Genomic DNA, 27,100 nt, shown 5'->3' with positions numbered 1-27,100 from the left:
CCTCCTTGCAAGACACACGGTGGGTGAACGAAACGTGATCCTGATTTTGATTGGTACCTTCCTGGCTAGATACTGTAGCAGGGCAGCTCACATTATTTGACCTCACCTCGCTGGTTCACAATAGAGCTGAACAGATGTGGGCTTTGGACGGCTTTATTACTAACATTTATTTTCAGAAATCTGATCTAAATGTGATTAGACTCAACTAACATTTTGGGGTTTCCTCAATGAGAAAACAGTAAATACACAGTCCATCAAACTCATATCAGAGGAGGACAATAATAAAATCGCCAATATCAACCCTGTATATAAATCATTTCTATGATTCGAGCAGCTCAAAAAGAATATTAGACCCCCTGCTCCTAAGCACAGCAGCGGAATAGAGCTCTATGACACCTAACCATGATTTACGCTTCCTCTATTTCATCCTATTTGAGGAAGGCTGGAGGTTGCAGACATTCATTATTTCACGAAACAAACTAACATTTGTCATCTGTGGAAAAACGCAGTAATGCACAGTAACAAATCTGTATGTTGCTGATCTACAATTCTTCATTTCTTTTTCTTAAAGCTACTGGACTGCAGTCACCTTTGACAGCCTGCGTGTAAACATGGGCAGAGGTCAAATAAAGCAATATGAAAATTAAATTCACGTAGTACCTGAATGTGCCATAACACAGTCCAGTGATCAATCCAGTGATTTGGACAGTAAATTTCTAATCTACAAATCACAGTCAACTGCATCCCTGGGCTGCAAATCTGAGCGTCAAGATTTGAATTAATGTGCTATGTGATGTGACACTGAGGCCATTGTGCTGATATTAAATTAGTGACTGAATACCTTAGCTCAAAGAATATTTGCTTCAGGTATCCCATCCAAATGAGTTTTATTTGAATGTATGACTTCCAGCTGTGAATGGGAAAATGTCCTCATATTCTGCTAAAATCACCTCGGCTGCTGTCACAGTGTCCTGGGAGTAGTTCCATTATTCACTGTCTACAGAGCAGCTCCAGGATTTGTCTCTAGATAAAATCATCTCTACACTACACTACACTGTCTCTCTGGTGGTTTGTTTATGGAGAAACTTGTTAAAATACACATATGAAACCTTATCTGTAGAGAACTGTGCAGCAAACATTCTGTCTATTCATGTAAATTGTAATCCTTTAATTCTCAAGATTTCAGTCCTGGTTGATTTGGCGACACCTTTAGTTACTCGTGGTAACAACAAATCCGATTTAATACTGTGGGTCCCAGAATTCAGGGCGCTGCAAAACTATTGTCATTTTAATAAAGAAATAAGTAATTGGCCTTTTTCCATCATTCTGTGAGAAACCGCTTTTCATCTAATAGCTCACTGTGGCTGCTCCCTCTTGTTCCATTACTCACTGCAATAATTCAAACTGACCCGCAGTCAAAAGAAATGTTGAAAAATGACCGTTGTCTTGTTTCGCTATGTTAAATGCTTTTAATGTGAAGCTGCAGCAGTAGGAAATGTACGGCATTGGCAGTAAATTAATACAGGAGTTTTCTAGGAATGTTGCCACAGACCACAGGTTCAATAACTATTGTGTTACTTATATGGTGACTTAACAGACATTTATTAAACTGACAGTCTTTAAGATAGGTATGGTTTAATAAGTGCTGAAACAAAAAGTGTATTAATAGAAAATACAATTTAGAGATCATCAATAGAGATTTATTGATAATCAATTAACCTTTTTAAGTCCTGATTTTCAGCATATCACTGAACTGAATATTTTAGGGTTTTGGACTAAACTAAAATGGTTTGTAGTTTTGTGATTGTAGGTTAAATGATAAATCAAAACATAAATGAAAAACAACAACGTTGAATGTTTGCTAAACCTCTCCCCCAAGACTTATAGATAGATCTTAAACATTTTCAAACTTGTAGTCCTTAGCCCCAGCCAACATTGGCTCAAATGACATCACTCCGGAGCCACAAAAGGCTTTGTATGACTTTTTTCTCTTATGCAGTAGTACTCCCTTAGGCCTGTAAACACACTTTGATGTGTAAACTCGGCTAAGTTCCCCTTTAACAACAGCTAACTTAACAGCAGCTAAAAACCTTGTTTTTTCGGTCTCCCAGTGGTTTAACTTGTGAAGTGTACTCAAGGGTGATGTCACTGCATCATGACATCACCACTGCTTGTTGTGCAACAGAGCCAGTATTGGGCAAGTTACTAAGAAATTATAATAAGTTCCAGTTACTTATTACTCCTTAAAAAAGGAATATATTACTGGGTGATAAAAGTAACTAGTTATGTTAGTCGTTACGTTACTATATTACTTTCACCACCCACAAAGTTTACAACGGACGACAATGTTCTGTGCATCTTAGACTGTAACACAATTTACATTTACTCATTGGCAGACGCTTTTATCCAAAGCGACTTACATTTGAGGAACAACATACAAGCATCAACAGAGCATCAAATACAGATCTACAACTGACAATACATACTAGTAAGAGCAGCAATAAGTACTAGTAAGAGCTCATAGTATATATCACATCAATGGGGTAAATACCTAGGGAAGGAAGTAAGAGTTAGCAAAAAAGTGCAATCAATACAAGATCATTGTAGGGGATAGAAGAAGAAGAGCACAGGAAGTGCATGTTAGAGGTTAGGAGTTAGAGGTGTTATAAGAGGAAGTGTTCTCGGAAGGGATGAGTTTTCAAGAGCTTCTTGAAGTTAGAGAGGGACGCCCCTGCTCTGATGGCGTGTGGTAGCTTGTTCCACCATCGTGGTGTCACATCGTAGCCGGGACTGGGATCGCTTTGTGTGAAGGGATGGCAGAGCCAGGCGGCGTTCGTTGAAGGAGCGTAGCGGCCGAGAAGGAACATGAGTTTGTATGATGGAGTTTAGGTAGATGGGTGCAGACCCAGTAGTCACTCTGTATGCAAACATTAGTGACTTGAATTTGATTCTGGAGGCCACGGGGAGCCAGTGGAGTCACTGAGTAATGGAGTGACATGAGTGTTTTTGGGCTGATCAAAAACCAGACGCGCTGCTGCGTTCTGAAATAACGGCAATAGCTACTTACAGCTGTCAAAAGGCTGATCTCCCTCGCTCCCTTTAGCTTCTTGGATAACAGCTGACTTGAACAATAACTTACGCTGACCTGCCGTACATTTACGCCAAGGATGGTGCGTTCAGTAACGCACTAACACAGCGTTACTTGGATTAGTAACTTTAATATTATCACCGTTTTGGAAATAGTAATATGTTACACTGCTAGTAAATGGGGAAAGTAATAATATTACAGTAACGCGTTACTGCCCAACACTGAACAGAGTACACATCTGCCCACAACCAACCATATCTATCAGATCAGTCAGAAGGAGGACAGACTAGAGAGGGCAGTTCAACAATGCTTTTCATCTTGCTTTGAAGTTACTCTTTATGATGTGATGTGTTACATCCTCATGTTGTCTTGCACATAAGCTGACCCCAATCAATCAATCGATCAATCAATTCCAATTTCACACAGATTTTAAACTGAGCCACCGATAGTAGATCAGGTGTTCATAATATGTTGGGTTTAGGTATTGGAATCAGTACCTGGTCAGGCTAAAAAGGAACAAATGAAAAGCAGAGTAACTAAGCTCGGGTTAGTTTACACTAAATCTGTCTCCTTTACCTGTCTGGACTCAGTTTGCATCCACTTATCCCTCAATCAATCCTACTCTTTAGTCTCCTGTCCTCTCCTGTTTCACTCTGCCTCACACTCCATCTCGCCATCTTACTGAGACCATTAAGTTTAGCGGGGCCAGCTCACTGGGGTTGAATACACATAACCTCACAACCTTACACTGCTCCGACAGGGGTGGAAAGAGGTATATAAGAAAGACTCACAAACACACACACACTTGTTTGAAAAGACATGCACACACTCACTCGAACATATTGAGGTCCTCACTGCAGCTTTAAGAGCGGTGATTGCTGTAATAGCCCTTTAGAGGAGAGAGAAAAAGACAGCAGAGAGGGAACGAAAGGATTGAGAGAAGAAAGAGTTGATGGATGGGTCTGCTTTCCAGGTCACTTAGGGGGCTCCTCCCCCCCATGTCAGACTCTCTCCCCTGGGTCACTATTACTAGGCACACACACACACACAAAGACACCATCGTATCGCCAAGCACAAGAACAGAGGCAGGTCGCACCACAACGGGCAACATCGATTTTACAATATAAACTAATGAAGCAGACCAAACTCAATACATAGAACACACACAAACACGTACACAGGGGAAGCATGTGCACACCAACACACACACACAGACCTCTTGTAAACACATACCTACACTGTCCCTTTGTTCCTTTTCAACCCACATACTGTAATTGCTGATGTGAAGATAAGTGCGTACGTGTGTACATTACTGAAACACAAACCAATTATACTCACATTCCAGCTATTCTCTGGCTCACAAACAAACATGGCTGCACACACAAACATGCTAAAATACACACACACACACACACGACTTGTCTGAGAGAATGTGTGTGTTCCCTTGAGGCAGCATCTCTACTCTTGCCTCCTCCTCTCTCTATTTCCTTGGTGACAGCTGTCATCCTGTCAGGCCTATGGCAGCCCATTCTGCTCACACACACACACACCAATTCTCAAACTTAACAGCCCCTGCAGATCCAGCTCTGTATCTCCCAAACCACTAGTCAGCTCAACCAGACCATCCCTGAGCGCACAGAAACGCTGAAGTCGACTCCGAGTGCTAACTAGCAAAAGTTACTCTTCTGTTGCTTCCCAAAAAGAAACGGAAACAGCATCTGACAATAAAAATTACATTTTGTGAAATTCACTTGTTTGCTGTCACACACACACACACAGAGTCAGACAAAAATATCAAGATCAGTTTCATCTATATGTGTCCAGTACAGAGATAGATCTAGGATGTAATTATATTTGCTTAGCTCAAAGACTGGAGGCAGGGGGAAACTGCTAGCTCAGCTCCATTTACAGTCAAACAATACTTCTTCCAACACGTTTTTAACGTCAACTTTACGTTGTACTCATGAAACTGAAACAATATGGAATCTACAGTTTTAGCCTGGCTCAATGTTTTTTTATTTTACAAAGAAAATTCAGGGAGTTTATTTAAAATTTTAGATGCAAGTACAATATTTACTCGTTCAAAGCTCTGTTTTGGTCTCCACCAACTCCTAGGGGACATTTCTGGCTCTTAAGCTGCAATGTGCAATGTTACCACCGGATAGTCACTTACTTTGTCTGGCTGCTGTTTGGTGCTAAGCAGGTAGTGCACAGTGGGTTTATCTGAGCTTTTTCACTAAAAACTGCTGCATGTTTAATCTAGAAAGGAGGCTAAAGAAAGTGGTGAGTGAACCAAAATTAACATTAGCCCATTTTTTTAAACTAAAACTATTGATTAGTGCAGCTTTAAACAGACTGAGTTTATTCCCGTTGTTGATAAATGAAGATTACTAAAATGAAGGTTTTCTTAGCCGTTCTGGCCCCTGTTTGCTGTTAACTTATTCAGTGTCTTCTTACAGCAGGAAACACAACACCTTTAATTTGTATGGGTACTGATTTGAGTCTCTAGTATGTTAAACAGGTTTTCAATTACAATTGAATCACTTCATATGACAATTAAATTTCATGAAAGTGTATGCTGAAACCTGCTTTGTCATCACCATCTTGAGTTTCAGTGAGTTTAAGTTGCATGCAGGCCTTCTTGCTGCAACCTGACCAGAATAACCTTCCACCCTAGACGCTGTTCACATGTGTTTATTTCCCCGCAGATATCTTTGACAAGGATATAAAACTAAAATATTGACTATTGGCAGCTTCACTCCAAAATTATCTGTGTTGGCCTTTAACAGCACATATTGGTGCGATCCTAGTCTGTAATCCTACACCAGGCCAACCCAAACCTGCTGCTCAGACACATTCCAGTCATGTACACATCTACTGCAGCATGCCAAACACATCACTCTGACACTGACCCAGCGCTGTATTACTGCATTTTAAATCTGACTTTACAGCTGAATTTACTGTAGAGCAACATCACTCTGCTGAATCTGGCCAGTAATAGACCTTAATTTTACAATACTGAAGTAGCATGTGGTATCTAATTCTGTCCATAAGATGACTGATGAACTGATTGATTGGGTTTATAGACTCCAATTTTGATAATTGATAAACTTGTTTGGGTTTTATATTTTAGTTTAATATTTTTGACTGTTGGTCAGAAAAAAAAAAGTTCTTTAAAGATCTTACATTGGCCAGCACGGGGAACTTGTGACAGGTATTTCTTCATTATTGTATAACTTTTTCTAGATTAAATCTTTAATCCATAAATTATTAACAGATTCATTTGTAATAAAAGCAATCAACAATTTCAGCCCTAGTATTATTATTCATTTTACTGTTCAGTTCACCCACTAATAATCTATAATATTCTGAAACAAACTGCATTTTTCAAGCTACACAAAGTGTAATTGGGCCGATTGGAGCTCTAACGTGTGTCATTGTATATTTGCATATTTATTCAAAATGCCGCCAAGAAAAGAAAACAAGAAAAGATCTGCACCTTCAGCAGCTCTGTTTCTCTGAATTTGACTAAGAATCTTTATGTATAAGGTCCAGTATATGACTTTAAACAGGAACACGCACACACTTATGTAATAAACAAACACAAATGGCCATATAAGCCAACACACACACACACACACACACACACACACACACACACACACACACACACACGCACGCACGCAAGCACGCATGCCCACACACACAGCCAGAGACTGTTTGGCAAATGGCACCCGGTCGGAAAATGTAATTGCTTGAACTTTAGAGAAGCGACTGCAGCTTCTGAAATACCCAAGGGAGCCATCAGACCAGTGTTTTACAGCACACACACAAACACACACATACAGTACACACACACGCAAAACCACAAACCTCCCTGTCAGCAAGTGCAGTACTTTAAGTAGTAATAACTGCTCTAGCTGTTAGGGTGAAGAGAGAGAGGAAGGAGGGGAGAGAGTGTCTGGGGAAGAAACGAATGCAGGAGCAAAGAGGAAGAACAAGCAGCGCTTTAATCTCCATCAGTCTGAATCTTATTCTTCACGTGCTGGGCAGCACTGCGTTGAGAAAATGGGTTGTGAATGTTGATAATTCTGCAGTTAAAGAAATACTTCAAAACTCTTTACACAATAGCTTCTAGCTTTATAGCTAGCTACAGATAGCTTTATATAATCACTCTCTGTTACACTGGGCACTTGAGGCACAAATTTTACACATGAAGTTGAGTTTACAAGTCATAAGGGGTACTACTCAGCCTCTTGTATGTCTTCTGTGGTTCTGGGGGGCTTTCTCAAATCTGCTTATCAACCCATAGTCATAGTGATGTCATCGGGGTTACCCTTGTCTTGGCCTCAGAGACAAAACATTTAAACGGAAAGCCGGCGTTAAAAACACACTACAAAGATGTTACCGGCTATGGGGGGGTCTAAAAAATATATTGTTACGTTGCATTATGGGAAATGTGGGATCCAGTGGTTTCAGAGCTTGATGCGTACTTGAGATTCAAAGTCAGGATATCTTGGCCTCTGCTCTTTTTGGAAGCGCAGTACTAAATCTTTGGAGTTTCCCATTAATCCAGAGCAGGGATGGGGCAGTCGTTGAGGATTGAGGCTGACTCCTCATAGCTCCAAAACGCCACTGGAAGCAGCAATATTAGCAGTTTATTTGCAAAGCAATGATTGTTTTGAACATACTCAACATATGGCTGAAAGATTGGAAAGGCAGATTGTGCTGCAGGACTGGTTTGAGAAGTGTCTGTGTAGGTTTTGATATTTTTTGACGTGCTTTCTAGCCATGACTCTGGGTCACCTTTTGAATCCCTTGTAACTGCTTTGAATCCAAGCTCACTAAACGTGCCATCCTCCACAAAGGATAGAATTTTCCAAACCTCACAGGCAGCAAGTTTTTGATACCTAATGGATAAAATAGATTTTCAGTGGTATTTTCCATTTAAATTCAAAAATTAAATGCTGAATATGTCCATGAAATATTGTTTTGACATTGATTATCAGATTATTACCAGTTTCAGTCCAAAATGCTCATCCTTAAAAAACCCACAGCAGTCCACCTCTAATAACTGACAGTATCACACTAATCTGGAAATCCTGTCAGAACAAGCAGTAACACACCCTCCTGGACAGATTAATCCCTCGTCTACTCCGCTTGTTTTTCGAAGGAACATGTGGACTGCTTGAACCATGGGGATACTATTGTGTTTCCATGCTTGTAAGTGTTTAAGTGTGAGCGTCCATGTGTGCGTGCGTGTGTGTAAGCCTCGGGCTGTCCCCTCAGCACTGTGTCTGTATCGACCTGCAGTGGAAAACAGGCCTGTACTTGGCCATGTAGGCCAGGGAGTCGATAGGGACATCAGAATGAGGGCAGCCGTCCAAAACGGCATCACAATGTGCCCAGAAGCCGTGCTCTCATACACACACACACACACACACACACAGTATACATACAAAGGCATGGCCATTTTTCATATAGACTTGGATTTATGGTTTATAAATCCCCCAGATGGTGATTCATGTGTAATATGTCTGTAATAGTAACTTGATGAACTCTGTTTCAAACCTTTCAGGACAGTTTATCTGTTGTATTAACCAACACTACAATCAGTGGATCATTATCATTTAAAAATAAATTGCACATGTAATCGTGCATAATTGCACAGTGAATTGTTCATACATTTCCACATTAACAAAGGGACATCATGTTACACTGAGTGCTGCAACACAACAGCAATTCAATTTATATTTTCCTTTGCTCCTCTAAAAAAACGCAAGGTATGTTTTTGTTTTTTCAGAAAAGATCAAGAGGTGTCAAAATCTAGATTTAAAATCTTCATTATTAAGTTCTAACACAGCAAACCTGGTCCTAGGTAGTATATATAGGGGCTTTGGAGCAAAATTTTGCCCCAAATTCCTGCACATCTTGCTTCTTAGTATAAGCTGTGAGCAAAGCTCTTACCAGTTTTACAAAAGAAGTGGTTTTGTGATTGAGCTTTTATTTTATGAATTCTATGATTCCTTGGTATCTGGGATGTATTTGGGATAAATCAACCAAAAACTTTGCACCAAGCATGAGCAACATTCGCCCAACCTCAACCCCGCTTTAAAAGCATAATAATTAGGCTTCTCAAATTATGAAGAATAATAAGTGTAAATGATGAGAATGATCACAATATTTCACGATTACCTGTTATCATCGTCTCTGCTGTTTTATGAGAAGCTCTTATCCAGAGCCCTACGCCACAGCAGGTTCAGACGTTTGTAGCTTGGGTGGCCCAGGAGGGGAATCAAACCCTCCACCGTGGCAGCGTTTAGTCTCTTGCTCACTCACTCACCTACAGGGCCGTGGTGTTGCTGCCTCCATATCAGCAATTCCACTGACAGATTACTCCATCAAACCGCAGCAATAATATGTGAAAACAAAAATGATGTCTCTGGGTTTAGTTGAAAAATAGGTTTGGCGGTCTTATCAGGCAGCAGCTTTGATAACTGGGAGCAAGTCTGTGGATAAGTTAAGTTTAAATCATTGTGCCTGGCAGAGAAAAAAAAACACCTTTTTCCAAAATGAGATATTTGAGATTTTTGTTTTTGCTATGGTTGTGTGAAAACTGTACCTCCACAATATGCCTTACAACTGTCAACAGACAAATAAGGCTGCACTGTTTCTGGCTAGATGGCCATTTTTTATTCTGCTGAATGAGGTTTGAAGTTAATAGTCACTGAATTTTCTGAGCATGAAATACTTCAATTTAACTTAAAAAAATAAAAATCACCACCTAACAGCAATTGGAAGCACCACCTCTAGTCTACAAAAAGTACCTTTTCCAGCTAAGTACAAACATTTTGAGGTTGCAATCATCTATATTTGAGCAACAAAATAATAAATTTGAAGCGAAGATGCTTCATAGCCTCACTGCCTTGGCACTTTGACCAAACTAGACTGGCTAAGGTGCCAATTCATGTATTACTGGGTGACATCTTGGTGCTGCCTGTCTGCCCTACCTTTGAACCACACATGAGATGACTGTTTTCAATTATACAAATTAGGCTGACTTAAGGGGGGCCTTGATCACACACACATCCAAACACGCAGAGAGATCACATGAGCTAAGCATCCCGAGTGGGAAATGGTCTGGGACATTGTAAAATAGATCTGTGCTGAGGGAAATGAGCCAAACAGTCGAGATTGCCACTATGCTCCTTTAAGGTTCTTTCCCGCTTGTGTTAATGTCTTTCCAGCGGTGCCTTCAGTTTTTCCCTCTGCCAAAGTCATCAAGCCTGTTTGATCAGCAGCGGCTTGGAGGAATGAAGCCATGTTTGTCCGAGCATCTTCCTCCCTCCCTCCTTCACTTCCTCTAAGGGTTGAGAGGCCATTCTCCTCTCCCCTGCTTTGTTTAGGGTTATTACAGAATATAGCAAGGCACTGTTGGGCATGGATGCATGCACAGATGACCAGCTACGTCATGCTCAGTGCACATATCCCTGTGCATTACAACATCTATCTGAGGGAAGCTAAAGCCCTAAAATGCCCCAGATGTTTGTGTTTCATTCACAGGAATGGCTTCTCCCTTGTTTTTATCATCGTCTGGTTGCCTCTCGCCACTGAAAAGGCTTAGGTCGACAGGAATCAATGGCTCAAAAGACACCTCATGTTTCGGCTTTTCAGTGGCAAATTACAGTGCCCTCTCCTGAGCGGCGGCATTTGAAGGAGGCGAATCACTCTGGTTTTTTTTCACAACTTTGAAAAAGGACTTGGCTGTTCAGGGGAGAAGCCGATGCTGGTTTTAGCAGGCCATTATCATCATGCGATGCTCCGACCTCAAATACTGCATTGTGCGAAACAGCTGATATGCCGACCTATACCAATTCACCTGGGGCACTGAACTGCACAGACACATACTGAGCACAGACACTCACACACGACAGTGTTTGTGCTGAAACCCGCAAAAACACTTTCACAAAAAGAAATCACAAATTGCTGAACTCAATCCTCCAGTGCAGTTTAGCCATGCCAGTTTTGAATACATGAGTAAAAAAAGGTAAATACAGGATACATTATTGGTTTCTGCATGCTAAACTGATCTAAAATGGCTGACAGTTTACTTATGCCTTTATCTAAACATGGGAAATGCACTATAGTCTCCCTGAGGTGTCTATAGCCCTGAGGGGAGTGGCTAATATTAAAAACCTGACACTTTTTTAATGCTCTTTCTGCCCCACACCCCTACACAACATCCCCAGACAGCAGTGATGATCTCAGTACATATAGTATCTCCTTTACGCCCCCACACACACACTTTACTGTCCTACTCAACCCCCACAACATCAATTGTCATGTGACATAGACCAGGCATATAGCGTATGGTACATATGTCCATATGATACCAACTCAGCATGCCAGTAAACACGCAAGGAATGCAAGCCCTTAAAGTGGCTCCTTACAGAGGGAGGCTTCTGTGGACAAATGACAAATTGGCGCAGCTGTGTCATTCATGCCTGAAATGATGACGTTTCCCTAAAATTGGTGTATTCGTTTTGTCCTGTAAAAAGGTTAGAACCTTCTTTCAGTGTTGATGGGTTTTCCACACACATACAACAACACAATTCTGGGACAAATAAATAATGATGATGAAGATGATAATGACTCACTGAGCAGACTAAGTGGAAATCAGTAATTAATTCACTGAAATTAATCATTTAATTGGAATTTAAAGTCTTTAACCTTTAACATGATTGACAATCTTTCATAAGGTTAAAAACATTGTTTCAATCTCATGTGATGCAAACTTTTCCTCAACTGCAAGAATCAAACTCTGAGGCAAATGCCAACAGAAACAGACACCACCTTGCAGGCGATGGGGGATTTTCTATTTTGATAAAGAAAGACAAATTTGTCATCTGCATAAAAACAATTCTAGGACAAATAGCAAATTTAGTGGAGCCTGTAACATTTCATGGTCATTTTTTCAGTTTTATTTTTAGCTACATTTTTGCATTCATTTTTAATTTATGCTGTCAAAGAATTTTATGACCAAATTCTTAATAATAAGAAGAATTTTTGGTGTTTGTCTCAGATTACTTTAACAATAGGAATTGAAGTAACCAACATTGCATGCACACCCCAAACCCCTAACCCATCAACTACTGGGCTCTGTTCATATTTTGATTATCGTAAATATTTTTTTGCCATAAATTGGGCATATAAGCACTCGGCAGCTTCAATCTGAAATATCTGGCATCCATTTCTGCCTTTACAAGTTGACTGAACTCTACGGTATCAGAAGGTAAATGGGCAGGGGAAAAGGGGAGTGAAAAGGAAAGAGAGAGAGAGATGAGCCTAATTGGATTTCAGCAGGATGTAGGAGTGAAAGCACGGGCTGAAGGATGGAAGGAATTCTCTGGTATGAAGGAGAGGATACATTAAAAAGTGGAAATGTGGGCTGAATGGATGGATTGAATGAAGGGCAGGTAGATTACGGTTTAAATGGATGATTGGTGGCATGGGCACTGTGAACGAGAGTGTGTGTGCGTGCACTCTCCAGAGTTGCAGATTAGATCACTGTTATGACTGCACAAGCCCTGAGGACACAGCGGATAAACATCAACAGATAACCTACACGTTTATTCCCACCTCTGCACCATCCTCACTTCCTGCTTGTACTTCATCCCTCTTACTCTCTGATGCAGACCTCCCCTACTTCCATCCATTCACCATCACCAACTCTTCCCCGTTTTTTTTTTTTTACTGCACCCCTCTTTCTTTTCCTGCCCTCTCTAACTACATCTAAGAGTCCTGGGGCGATGCACTAGATCACGCTTCTCAATAAACCCGTCAAGCTCTCCTCTGTACCTCCACCCCATTTCCCCTTAGCCTTCCGAAACACAATAACAGCAACTCTGAACGCCCCTCCCAACAATACTACCATCGATCACTTCGCTATCTGGAGCACACACATCTATCACTACAGGGGAGTTTAACACAGGGTTAAGGCCCTACCGCTCTGCTCTATATAGCAAATGTTTTCATGTCGCACACCCCAAATCGATTAACAATGTGCCCCAAAGACTCCAGTTGAGTCCAGTACACAAAATGTTTGGCCCAGGAAACATCAGGAGGGGAGTATTAATTTTTCTGGATGTAGCTCAATTGTCTGCACCTGTACACAAATATATACTGTAATAAAACCAAATTACACCATTTCCACACCTATAAAACATATCCAAATATTTGGAAGCCATATATGGGCCAGCTCATATTTGGTCTTCCATGCCAGAACACAATCGGGACAAAAGCACACCAGTAACACTGTCCAATCCTGTCAATACCAGATTTCACGATGTATTATCATGTACATTTTTATCTGTCTCCTATACAAAGCTTTCAGACTTTCTGATTTAGCTTGGCAGCTGGTGCAACTTGTCAACTCCTGTGATGTAATCCAAACAACTTGCTACCTATATATGATTTTGGTGTCCCATGTTGACATTATTTGACCAAAGTGCTAATCTCACACAACTTTATTTTGCTTTGAAACTCCTGGGATGTGTTTGGTGAGAAGAGAGAAAAGGGAAAGCTAACTATTGCGGTCTAGTGAGAGGAGAGAAAAAATACCTGTAACAGAGAGATTGTTCAGAGTTGGACTCCACAGGGAAGAAAGAGGCAGGTCGGGCAAAACCGAGCAGCAGTTCTCTGACATCCTGTTTGTGCCCCCCGCCCTCCCTTTTGCATTACAATTCATTCTCTGTGCGAGTCAAGGTTAGACCTGACAGCTCTGCAGCTGTGTATAGATACGTGTGTCTTTGTGTATGTGTGCTCACGAGTATGTTTTGCAGCGCCCATATAAAACAGATGGGGAGGATGGAAATGAAGAGAGTCAGACTGAGAAGAAGAGACTAGACAGAGAGATTTATGTGTAGGAAGTACAGTCTGTGCTCTGTAGATGAGACTGGGCGGCACCCTGAGGTTTGGGTGGAAAGCTCAGATTAATCCCTCATGCATGGCTGGAGGTTTGATTCCTAGTTAGATTCCATTATAAGGTCAGGCCAGAAGGTTTTTGGAGGCTAATGGAATGTTGTAATAGTCATTTTCATGTGTTTTGCTTGAATATTTCATCACCAAGAAAATGAAGTAATTGATATTTGAGCCAGAATTTTCTTTTGACACAACTGAAAAGCTACTGAAACAGAATCTAGACTTTTTGACCCTAAAAGTCCACTGATCTGATACAAAATGGTCTTGACTGGGTGAGCAGCTCACTCACTACACAGACTGAGACAGATTTCACTGCAGGCTTTTTATAATGAGATATAGCAAATTAAAAGTTTGATTTACAAGAGGCCAACATAGGTACTGTTTATTGGCTAATTCTATCAGTGATAAATATAGTTTATCCACTTATGCTACACATTTATACCCAACTTTTAAAGGTTAAACAAGGAAGAAATAGAACATTAATGGACAGTTTGACCCCATAAAAACCATTTACTCTCCCATATACTTTCACAGAGAAAACCAAGTGCCATCCAGGATTGAGAGCTTGCAGGTTTCCTTTTCAAACCTGACATCAACTCCCCCTACCCAGCATGCCATCATTTGAAGAGACGTTAAAGAAATAATCATCTTTCGTGAAAATTACATCTCACGGATGCAACAATGATCCCACCTGCCATCTCGCCGGTCATGAAAACGATTACATTTACTACCCTAAATGTTCAGTGTCTGGCTTTCCTGGGAAACATACTGTTGTGCACAGGAAGCGGCATGATTCACAATTATGACTTGGATCGTTAAGATGCCACAAAAAACAAAAGTCAAACAAAAAAGAGGATTATCTCTTTAAAAAGCAAAAACAGTTGCTGAAGTGTTTTGAATGAAAACCAGGGACTGATTTGTACAGCAGGAGCAGTTCTTCACGCGGATAGCAGGTGGCACTGACCTTTCTGTGGCCTTTGACTACCATGCGATCGAAGCCTTGAAGTTTCTGTGCTGTGTAATGTCACCGGGCCAGCTCTTACGTGACCCAGCAGCTACACTCATGCAAGCTAACCAGCCAACCTATGCAAAAACCCAGTATGTACATTCTGGATAAGAGAAAGGTTTGGAGGCCAGAGGTGATTAACAGGGTTTAATACCAGGATTGGGAAGCTGGCATTTCCTGGGTTCTTGTATTGCCTTCTTATCAGGATGTTTAGCATGGGTGTTCCTGTGTTTATGTACTGAAGACAATTGTATGTACTGAAACAAAGCCGCCTTATTAACGTCAGCTTGCAACCGTCACAAGTACTTACTGAATTCTGACCCCGAAATATCAGTATTATAGTAACACACCTTTCATCAACTTTCAGACTATTCTGTAACTGTTACAGTTACACTTCATGATATAATGGAAGATTATAGCCATATGGTAAAATAAAATATCATACAAAAAAAATGGTATGATAAATAATTGTAAATCCTTCTGTTGATAATTACACTTTATTTATGGTGCGAAATCTCCTTTTCCCCAGAAATCAGTACTTTCCAGGAAGTAATAATTTCAAAATCAAAGTAAGACCCTCAACCCTGGTGACTAGTGAATAATAGCGCCAACTAACGCAGGTAAGTCTATCCCTCTCTGTAATTCTGACGGCTCTTTTAGCTGAACAAGAGCCTCAGTCCACGAATGGTGCTCCTAATCCAAATTCCTCTCCTTCTCCACAATAATGAGCTCCTCTCAGACTCAAGAGTTGACAGAGGTAAAGCATTTAGCACGCTTGAATGCAGAAAGAGGGAGAGAGTGGGAGTGCAGAGAGAAAGAGGGGAAGATGCAGGCCAAAGAGGGATAAAGCGAAGGATGGGGGAAGAAGGGGTAGAAAAAAATCTACTGAGACATCCATGAGGTAAGCTCTCCCTCTGGCAAGGCAGAGTAATGCCGATGCATGGTACAAATGCAATGGCTGACTATTGAGAAAGAGAGGAAGAAAGGAAGGAGAGAAAAAGACAGAGAGAGGAAAGCTGGTGCAGTAGGAGAGATACATAAACCAAGAGGGGAAGAGAGATCATCACTGTGTTCTCTTAGTCTCCAGTTATTTTTCTGCCAATCACTACAGCCCAGGGACATGATCAACAACGTGGGGACTGTGTTTGTGTTCGCCTGTGTGTGTGTGTGTGTGTGTGTGTGTCACATGGTGTGTATTCTGCTTATTTATGTGGGTGGCAATGTGTGTATGCAGCACTGAAAGCGTGTGCATGCTTCATTCGTTTCAAGGCCAAGTGATGAACAGAAGACTCACACACGGACACACACACACCACGGTCGTACTCACACATGTAATCGCACACAGAATACTCTCTTTGCACAGCTCAATTCACGAAGTAAATTGTAAGTGTGTGTGTAACTATGTGTGCTGTGTGAATGTGTACTTGACTCAAATAAGCAAACCAAAGAGATGGAGACCCATGTAATAACTTACTGTAGAAAGAAGAATCAAAGGAGATAGACAGAGAAGCTAAAGCTCACCTAACCATTCTTGAAGAGTCAAATCAAGTATTCAGTAAAATGATATGACGATGGAAAGTACCAAAGAGAGGAATCAAAACAGGGAAGTTTTGCAGACCTTGAATGCAACATGGCTGACAGGGAGAAAAGAGTAATGAGACAATCACTGGGTGACCATTAGCTAATGAAGGCTATACACACTCACAAACACATGCAGATTAAGCAAGATGCATGTTCAGGTATAGGCTACTCACTATCATGACTACTTCTGTCAGTTTGACATTTACAGTGTGTGGTTTGAGCTTCAATGAGATGTGGCAAATGATGCAACGCTCTGTCTGGTCGCAGGACGAAGTGGCAGATCAAAATTCCTTGATGCAAGGCTACAATTATTAGCCTGCTCCCTCTCCGAGCTACATTATGTTCCACTAGCATCTGTGACTTACTGAGATTTGTCGAAGCTGGGTATAAGTCTGACCTTCTGATAGGGCTGGACAATAAAACAATAACAATTATTATTGCAATGTAATTTTTTTCAATAACAATATAACAAGTGTTGATTTTATTCACTAGAATCATACATATTGAGATGTTTATTTTATTGAGGAAACTTAATTTTACTCATGCACATTTGTTGACAAAGATTTTTTCATAATTGTTTTGCATGTTCTACCTCAGATTTGTGAAGTGATCTACTGTTTGGCATCAAGTGTTGACCATAAAGAAGAGTTTAAACCACAATTAACCACCAGGTCTTTTCAACTTTCACTAAGAAGCAAAAATCAGCCTTTAAACTTGAGAGAAATAATGATTTGATACTTATTGCGGTAATTATCAATATCGAAAGATATGAAACTTTTTATTGTGATAACATTTTTGGCCATGTCATCCAGCCCTACCTTCTGAAAAGCTTAAACATTTTCCTGGGATTTTCTAAGCTAAATGGGCATTCACTTCTGTATGGCATGGTCAAATGTGACGTCTTTTTATTAGCATCCACCTGCTACAGCACCCATGGGGTTTTGACAGCGTCCCCCGTGCTGAAACTCATGAGACTCTGTTGTTGAGAGAAACCCAATGAGAAACCCATTAAGTTCCAAATGCTAGCTGAACGGAGGCTAGTTAGAAGAGGAAGTGAGCACTGTTAGTTGTCTTCAGGCAGTACAAGAAGTTAGCTAGCTCGCAAGGTTAAATATTCATTATTGCACTGGCCAGCTAGTTATCTCGCTAACTCAAAACAAAGCACATTTATGAATAGTAGCTCATTTTCACTTCAATTTTAGTAGTCTATGAAACAGCATAATTTGGAATATACTTATCCTTAAAAGTGAAGTCTATTATCCAACAGTGATGCCATTTAAATAAAGTGAATTTGGTGGGCATTCAGTGGTAATTTTAATATCATAAATTCTGTTGTGACCAGGACCAAACACAACTGTGTACTTGTGGATGCCCTTTTACATACAGAGCACACACAGAGACACAGGAAGCAGAAAATGTAGGCCACCCACACCTACACCTCTTCACACAATTATGACATATAAAGATGCTTGTTGACCCCATCATGTATCCACACACACCTGCTCATACGCAACCACACCCCTGCTATACCCACAGAGACCCCAGTCACACGGTCGTGATACATCACCACCTACACACAGCGGTGTCAGCCACAGACAACTGCTCCTGAGCCCCAGTAGAGCAAAGACATTCATCATTATGACAACACACACACATACATACACACAAACACACACACACAGATTGAGAGAAAGCGACATAAAACAACGTTGCAGCTGGTGATGCGTGAAGACGACTCCATCACATCATATATCACACATACTGTATGTGTTTTCCGCCTAAATAACAATATTATGAACAAAAACAGTCATAACAGAAATGACGGAGGGCTTCTTCTACTGTTCCTGATGCATTTCTTCATGTCTCACAATAAAGAATGAAAAGGCCTCTAGTTTGCTTGGGAGAAAAATTAAACCACCACCACTACGATTCTCTTTTATTCTTCTCATTTTGTCTTAATCTCCACATCAGATAAGACACAATTCAAAAATCGACCAGCTGTCTGTCCAGGGAGTCGTATGCTGTCAAACCATCACTCTTCCTCCCTCTTCCACGCCTTTCCCCCGGTAAATCTCCCCTAGTCTGCCCATGACAATTTTCACCATATTCCTTCCACCACTTTTCTTCCTCTTTTTCACTTCTAGGATCAGTCTCATGTATTAGATTGATCATCTATACATGCCATAAATTAGATGGTTACCTTCTATGTAATGGTTAAGATGCAGTTTTTGTTTGATTTCTTGTTTAATTTGCAATTGATCGATACATAATTGACTGTCTGTGTGAAGCTCTTAACCTGAACTGATCTTTGGTGGTTATTGTGGCTTTTATGAAAAATATAGATGCAGTTTTCAACTTTCATTGGGTTGCAAAAAATATTTACAATAATGCTTAGGAAGACAAAATCACGGGAAATAAAGTGCTGCAGGCTGAGGGGTGATTTTGTTTAACCCTTTACATTTATTCATTTAGCTGACGCTTTTATCCAAAGTGACTTAAAATTGCTATATATGTCAGAAGTGTTTTGCTCATGGACACATTGGTGTCTCACAATGGATTCGAACCCGGGTCTCTCTCACCTAAGGCATGTGTCTTGTCCACTGCACAATCACCACCAAGGTCCATTATAAATAATACTTTTTTATAGATACATAATGCTGATGATTAAGAAAATATTCTTCCAATTTGACCGTTTGTTTCACTGAAATACTGTAGGGAATGTCTGATGTTGCAATTCTTATTCTAAAATTGTTTTATGGCTTTTATGAGTGTAACATGCAAAATAAGTTTTTTGAAATTGAACAACGTTCATATTTTAATTACATGTATTAAAGCAAAGATCAGTGGAAGGATCATCCTACCAAAGTTATTACAAGGCAGACAAGCCATCTTTCACCCCTCCCTCTAAAACTCTGTCCATCCCACCTCTTCATGTAAAGACAAAGACGCTTACATACACTTATATACATTTCTCATGAGAACCCTGTGTTGTCTGTCACAGGATCCTTCAGCTGTTGGGTTCATGATTTGTGTCCGTTCAGGCTTGGAAGGAGCTCAGGAAGGGGAAGTGAAGTGATGAGTGGGTGGGGTGGTGGTTATAAGAATCAGTGGTCACATATACATACAAAAAAATTGGAATGGGTTGTCTTTTTAAGTGGTGGATTGTTTACACTTTGCAAGAATGTGTCAGCATTATTGATAGTCTGGCAGTGTATTTGTAAAAATTAGCAACCTCTTGTTCACTTGATTTTTGGCTAAATATTCGGTCACAACTGTGTGCACTTTTAAGAAATGATTGCTAAATACTGTCCATCCTGCAGCCTATAAATGTGATAGACCCTGAAGAACCTTATAGTTTTGTACCAGATGGGGATTCAACACAGAGTCGAAGGAGGTGAGGGGGTCACATATTTCCCAGAGAGTGACCTGAGTCCAGGCTTCAGAGTTGGAGTTAGAGTGGAAAGTAAAGGGCAGAGGTCCAGCGCCATTTTCCTGATTCTCTGACTTTACCCCCTTTTCATGTTCCCAGCCCTGACAGGACTGGATAGAGAAAGATTAGACTGCTAGTTCCACTTATTCTCATATGATCTCAGCTGATATTTGTCAAGTCTGACGTTGTCAGAGGCTGTCAGCGTCAACGGGGGGAGTCGCTACAGGAAGTGGCAACTAGAGAGAATTTCAAAAACGTATCATGCGGAAGGAACTTGAGGGGCCGGCATAAATGCAAAGTGTTACATTGCTACTGGAAAATAGTACCCTTAAACACAATGACACACACACACACACACGCACAACTAGGCCTAAATCAAAAGATCACCAAGAGCACCTCTTGTGAGCTAAATAGCCAGGCTCAAGAGGCGTGTTCACGTAAATACATAGTGTCATCTCCATAAGCGCTGTCTGGTTAAACCTGTCCGCCTCCTCTCTTGGTGGGTAAGAGGGCACAGATAGACCTGTCTAATGCCGGCAACACACATTATTCATAAATCCTTCTCTCCGGGGCAGATGTACCCGCAACTGGTGATGCAAGACACATCAGAGGGAGAAAGAGAAGGGCAGCTGGAAGTATGATGGCTTCCTCCTCCACCCCCGCCGGTTGTACATGGGGCCCACGCCGTCAGAGCTGATGACACTGATTAATGAGAAAGCCGTCTCATCACTATAACATCTGGGTAATAGACTACATGGAGAGTCAATAGAGGGAGATGCCGTGGGGTTGAGTGCGCGCCCTGGCCTTATATCAATGTGGTGGAAACAGAAATAGGATTAATTCTGAGATTCAGTTCAGTAGTTTAAGTAGAAACACTTGTTTGATCTCCTATAGCACACTTCTATATATTACTTTGATGATATAGAGCAGTTGTTCCCTACTTTTTGTTTGGCTTGTGTCCCCTTAAAAGAAACAATGACTACAGGTGACCCAACCAAAGTGATTTTCCCTTCTTAAAGTGTGTTGTTTCTGTAACCCTAACCCCATTAACAATCCCCTGACTCCTCAGATTATATTTTATTGGGGTTTCCTCTAATAAATCTAAAACTGATTTATAGCCTACCTGTGGTGCTTAATTGTATGATTACAATATTTCTAAAGTACTATTATAGTGAATCATGTATTCTCAGCACATATACAGAATAATTTGTGACTTAATAGTTTCTTTATGCATGTAGGGTTTTATTTACATCTCTATGATGTAACTACAATAGAAATTTTAGAGTTTCTGTGTGAAAAAATGGTTGTCGTAAGTCAACTCTATAGCACTAACAGAAACATGCTCATCTCCAGCGGCTGCATGATTTGATATGTTTTGTGATATTGGTACGCTCTACTAAAATGTCCTGCATATTGAGTTTACTAAATCTATTTTTCACAACACCTCCCACACACACAAACACACAGACATATTCACACTTTATTAGATTTGCTCTATTCGTACACCATGAGTTACCAGAAGTTAAGTACAGGATCTGAACAAACTGTAGGTTGCACTCTAAAAGACTAAAAAACCTTCATGAGACCAGGAAAGGAAGAACTACAGCACACTATACATTTTCTCTGCTGGAAAATAGAAGAACATGATCCATCAACAACTTGGTGCTGTGAGCTGAGGGGACATAAGTGGGACATGCACTGTGGAAAAAAACGCATGACCATAATGTCGGGATGAAAACCTCCCTTTGTCCCTGCTCTAGAAATTCCAGAGTTTAACTGAATTACAGCAAATCCAATTGAAACACACGGGATACCAGTCATCCATGCATTCCTGTATGTTCTCAAAAAGCCACTGTGTTGCTCTTTCTCTCCTTTTCACAGTGGATGTTTCTGCAAATGCTTTCCGATGACTGAGTTAAATCAGTCTCATGAGACTGAGATCACTACTGCCTTCCACCCTGCGCTTTTTGAGCCAACAAGAAGAATAGAGAGATCGACTCGGCAGTCTTTATATGTCTCAGCATGGTGCGCTCCCATAGCCGGCTGCACAGTCCCGAACCCACCGTTTCCAGCCCAGCAAGACCCAGAGAAATTATAATGGGCGGCTGCCGCAAATCATAGCAACTTCCCCTCCTCTATTCCACGGAACGAGATGGGAAGCCGATGCTCTAAATGCTCTAAGAGTCGACCTGATGGGTTACAACAATTTGACGACATGCAGCAGATAATACAGCTTCATAAAGACAAGGTTTATTCACAGCGGTAGCATTAATTCCCCATAATGGCGTTCATTCATCACCATCCTGTCTATAGCTGATAACAGCCCCGGGCGCTCCTGCGATCCCCGTGCAATTTATCGACGGATATTAATAACAACAAGCCATAACAAACACAATAACACAGAGATACAGCCACGCCGGCTATAGCGTTAATTGTGACCCCGATTCCAGTCACATATCCAGCAGCGGAGCAACATTTCCACATCGGACAGCTGCTTTTCAGGACAGTAAAAATCACCCAAAAACAGCGAAATCACAAGCGAAAAAGAGGAAGAGATGACAAATAACTCACATTCTGTCTCCGGGAACAAGCAGGCGGCTCTCCACCATCATATCGGGCAGAAAATCCAGATTGTAGGATGAAGTCATGTTGCCTGCCTGCCCTGTGTATGTGTGTGTGTGCGTACAGTATCGTGTGTGTGAGTGTGTGTGTGCGCCTCCGCCGCTGTGCGCCCTGCCTGACAAATAAAGGAGCGTCGCTCTCGCCCAAACTGCGCCTGGCCGCGGAGACGGAGAGGGACAGGTGCAAGAGCCGAGGCCTCCCCAAAGGCAGTGTAGCCAGCCGCACACACTCTGTCCGCATCCAGCAGTTGTCACATTCTCCTCTTCCACTCCCCCATTCGCTTTTTTCTCCTGGTTTTCTTCCGCCGGTCCTGTCTGAAAATCCGCTCTGCAACAGCGCAACTGACGGACTGTTGGAGAACCAGGTGCCGACTCGGGGAGGCGTGGCGCATAATGCTGCAGCTGATCTTTAACTATTAGGTCTCCTCAGCCATAGACGTCTTTAAACAGTTAACCATTACGCATCATTGTGGGCACAGACGTGCTCAATCTACACATAACCTATTCTTTAAAATAGAAGGTGGTAAAATAATTTCTGTTGAGATGTTCTTTACCAGCAGCATCACACACAAGATATTCATAATCAACATCCTTATTCAAGACTCATTCCTTAACCACTGGGTCTCTGTCAACATGGTGTAATGATTAAATATCATTTTGAAGGGGCTACCTTTCTGACCAACCCTTAACAATTACACAATGTACTGATAAAGAGATTTCCCAACAAGTTGCTAAAGTTGTAATGACATGCAATAATCAATAATTAGATATTGTTATTAGTTAGTCCTTTTGAAATATTCCTTTTGGCATTGGTCTTGTTTGTTGGTAACCCATTGTTGTTAGTTATTCAGGATTTTGAAGAACAAATGTCAATTAGGTTTTCTGGTTACAAAAAGTTAAAAAAATATCTTATATTGTACACTGTATAGCAGAGCATTTGGACCATGAATAAGGCCGCAATGTGTATCTTTACATACGTACAAACAGATTTTTTGGCATATTTTGGTTCTTCACTTGACAGTGCTCAGGCAGACCTAGCTGCATGAAAAAATGCAGGTCCCTCATTTATTTCATTGTGGCCACTGTGTTGAACGCAGAGGGCTCTGGCAAAAAAAACGCAGGTTTGCCCGACAAAAAACATGGCTTAATGTGAAATCATCCGGGTATCTACTCCTAGATTAACTCCTGAATGCCGCAATTCTGCTGTTTTTCTGGGTTAAGAAAATCACTTACATTATTTCCAGAGTTGTAAAACTCTGTCTCACCACAGTGCAGTTTTTTGACGTCTGAAGTCCTTCAAACTCATCCATCATTATTCAAGCCGGCCTTCCTGGTATAGTATTTCATTATCTCATGTATACCTTGAATAATACTCCCACACCAATGCAGCCCCTTGTGTTTTTTTAATGCAGGGCTGTTTTCAGCCTGACCGCCCAGTAAATACAATGAACAATCATGATTCAGAGCAACAGACTGTTAGAACAGAATATCACACATGCTTCAGTGTGGCGACTTAATAAAAGAATGGCCAGTTAGATGATTTACAATCAAATGAGCTGGCCAAATTTGGAGAGGTGCAATTACGCATGGGGATAGGCCTGGGAATAATGAACCAGCCCCATAATTTGATGCATATTTGCTGACTATTTTACGCTGCGTTAATTGTGTGGATCCGGTATGCCTCCCTGTGGAACCGGAGTGGGCTTGAATGCACCCCTGTGCTGCACATCAACCAGGTTGCCCCACTTCCTCCCTCCTCCATAGGAGAAAAGAGGGGAGGCACTCCAGTAAAATAATGAGCCTCTCTTAGACTGAGAGAGGCAGCTCTCTGGGGGAAGAATATGAGTATCTGGGTCAATGGGAAAAAATGTGCTCAGTATGCACACATACTGCAGTGTAAGTATATGGCGTGGGTGGGACTTGGCCCGCGGCTCTGCTCGCGGGTCAGTTTGCATGTTTACTTGCAAGGACGGAGGTCAGAATATGGATGGGAAATGCTGATCCTACGTCAGCCCCTCGGGGCTTGCAGTGTCTCAGGAGTGGGGACGCCGCTGCATGTTTCACCGCAGATGACCCCTCACAGAAGAGGAGTTATACAGGACATTATTTAACCAACTGCTGCATCATAATCAGCTGCTCTCCCTTTGCAGGTTTTCATGTTCAAGCCTGAATTGATGCTCACTGCTGTTGTTTCAGATGATGGCTTCTAACCCAAATCCAACACATTTATGAACTGACAGCAGCATCGTTACACTAAAAGAAGACATCACAATAATTTGTGTACCTAAATATTCCTCTGCTTTTTTCAGATTTTGGCTACGCCACCTTTTTTTTTTTTTTTTTTTATCTAAACAGAGTTCTTTCCCTAATTAGCACATCAGATATTTTATGTGCTCTTTCCTACATGTTAAAATTCTGTTCACACAAAATCATATTTCCCTATGGGATCTAGGTGTGCAAATAGTTTTGATATTAGTTCCACAAGCAGGTTTTGAAAAATCAGTCTCAGAGATTTCTGCCCCCACCCCAATGAAGCTGAATGGAATTCTGTTTGTAGCACTCAAAGCATTAAAAACATACATAAAAAGAAATCAGCAGCCATTTGCTTTTCCAGAAGTGTCCCTGTTACTTGGAAAATCTGCAGAGCTGACTATTACGAAGAAATAGTCACTTTGATGACTGCTGACAATGTTTTCTTGAGAAAGATATCCTGAAAAATGGACAAATAAAACCAAATTGACATGGCTCAACACCACTGTATTTTTGTAATTTGGGTGAACTGAGCTTTTAAGACTGACTCAGCTATGTCAGGACCACTACTGTATATCAGTAGGTGATGATTTAATGCCCATGCAAAAATATCTGTATTGCAATATAAGCATTCAAACACAAAACCGACTGTGGTAAAGTTCAACCATATCACATCTTATTCTACATTGAAAACCAAGCTGAGAATGACAGCACTCACTGTTATTACTACATGAGACTTTAATGATAGTAATCATTGAATAACACGGGTGATGATAGGAGCTAAAGCGAGAAGCTGCATGACAATGTTCCTCTGTGTTTGCCAGCATTATGAACACCTGTCTCACCATGTGCAGCTGCCGCAGTGAAAATGCCTCGCGTTCAAAGCATGTTCTCATGTACGTCTGGTAAACAGGCATGCAATCAAGTCTCCTCATTTGCTCCTTTCCTCCACTTCGCCAAACAAATTGCATCCATCCACAAATAAAACATGAACATACTCTAAAAAAAAGTGACATTGATTTAATATGCAATTTGTGTTGAAGCTGTTTAATATTGCATTTACTATGATGTATGTATGTGTTTGTTAGCATGTGTGTAGCTTTTTTTTTACACAACTGTGGTGGTTTTGGTTTGGATTTTTTACTACCAGGAGAAAAAGCTCTATAAAGCATGTTCCATGCATTGTGCATAATTTGGCATAAAAAACTCAATGTATTTTCTAAATTAAATCTAATTTTCTATGGAATCCAAATGATTGAATCAGGAATATTAATTATAAAGGAAATATCTTCAAATGGCTTCCCATACTCCAGCATGACCCTGAAGAACTGGCTTTTGGTAATGTTAACAGTGAGGAAGTGAATCCTGACCTCATGCCCTCCATATGATAATGGAGCATTGCATACATTGATAATGGATGCTCATGTTTAATCCCTGAACCTTGGGATGCGCATGTGACATGCACTGAAAGGTCACACACTTTTGTTGTGTCTGAAAAAGAACCATGGTGAAAGAGCGAGCCTGATGTTCCTCACAGTGCTGTCACCAATGAGTTTATGACTCTCAACTACATATTGTTTATTTTTGGGTAACTCAGTTTATCATTTAGTATGTACAATTTAAGACAACTGTGAAAAACATTTTTTGTATTTAGAACTGTTGATTTACTCTTGACAATTGAGTAATGATTTAATTCGCTAATCATTTAAGCACTGCTGGTCAATGTGATAATTTACAACATGCATTCAATTAAATAATAAAATAATGGAAACACAGGCTGTGTTCTCCATTCATTCATTAACAGCAATTTTCAATTTAGCAATTTCTTAGAAACAAGAAATATAAAAAAAGACTCGTCATTATGCCATTTTTAAATGTTCTGTATGGCTAACAGTTAAACCATGGAAATGTGTAATGCAGTTACAATAATTAAGAATGGAATTCAGGCTTTGGTAAATGCTCACAAAAAAACAACAACACAAACCTCCCCCCACAGTTTCAGTTTCAAGTCTGGCAGGTGGTGGGAACATAATGATACATCTGCTCAGCCCCCTCAAACCTTCAAATCTTGCTTCATTGCCAACTTTCTTGAAGAGATTTCATGGAATACTTGTATGTCTTTTTTTGCCTGCTACCACAGACCT

The 27,100-nt window shown here is 40.8% G+C and overlaps 1 protein-coding gene across 16 annotated transcripts in view; it reads right to left on the bottom strand.

Moving 5' to 3' along the window:
* celf2 (cugbp, Elav-like family member 2) overlaps nt 1-27,100 on the bottom strand; it is a 492,311-nt gene that overhangs the window by 99,416 nt on the left and 365,795 nt on the right. The window contains exon 1 of one of the 16 annotated variants that reach the window (XM_046072680.1): nt 22,657-22,749. The exons of 14 other annotated variants lie outside the window; for them this stretch is intronic. In XM_046072680.1, the coding sequence (XP_045928636.1) occupies nt 22,657-22,733 (77 nt within the window). In that variant the 5' untranslated portion in view covers nt 22,734-22,749. Of the gene's footprint in view, nt 1-22,656; nt 22,750-27,100 lie in introns of those variants that run through there. One more of the 16 variants, XM_046072683.1, reaches the window with a different exon arrangement.

This window comes from Micropterus dolomieu, linkage group LG16, assembly GCF_021292245.1.
Source record: "Micropterus dolomieu isolate WLL.071019.BEF.003 ecotype Adirondacks linkage group LG16, ASM2129224v1, whole genome shotgun sequence".
NCBI classification, from domain to species: domain Eukaryota; kingdom Metazoa; phylum Chordata; class Actinopteri; order Centrarchiformes; family Centrarchidae; genus Micropterus; species Micropterus dolomieu.
The sequence above is the reverse complement of the archived record's forward strand: the minus strand, read 5'-3'. Positions and strand labels throughout refer to the sequence as shown.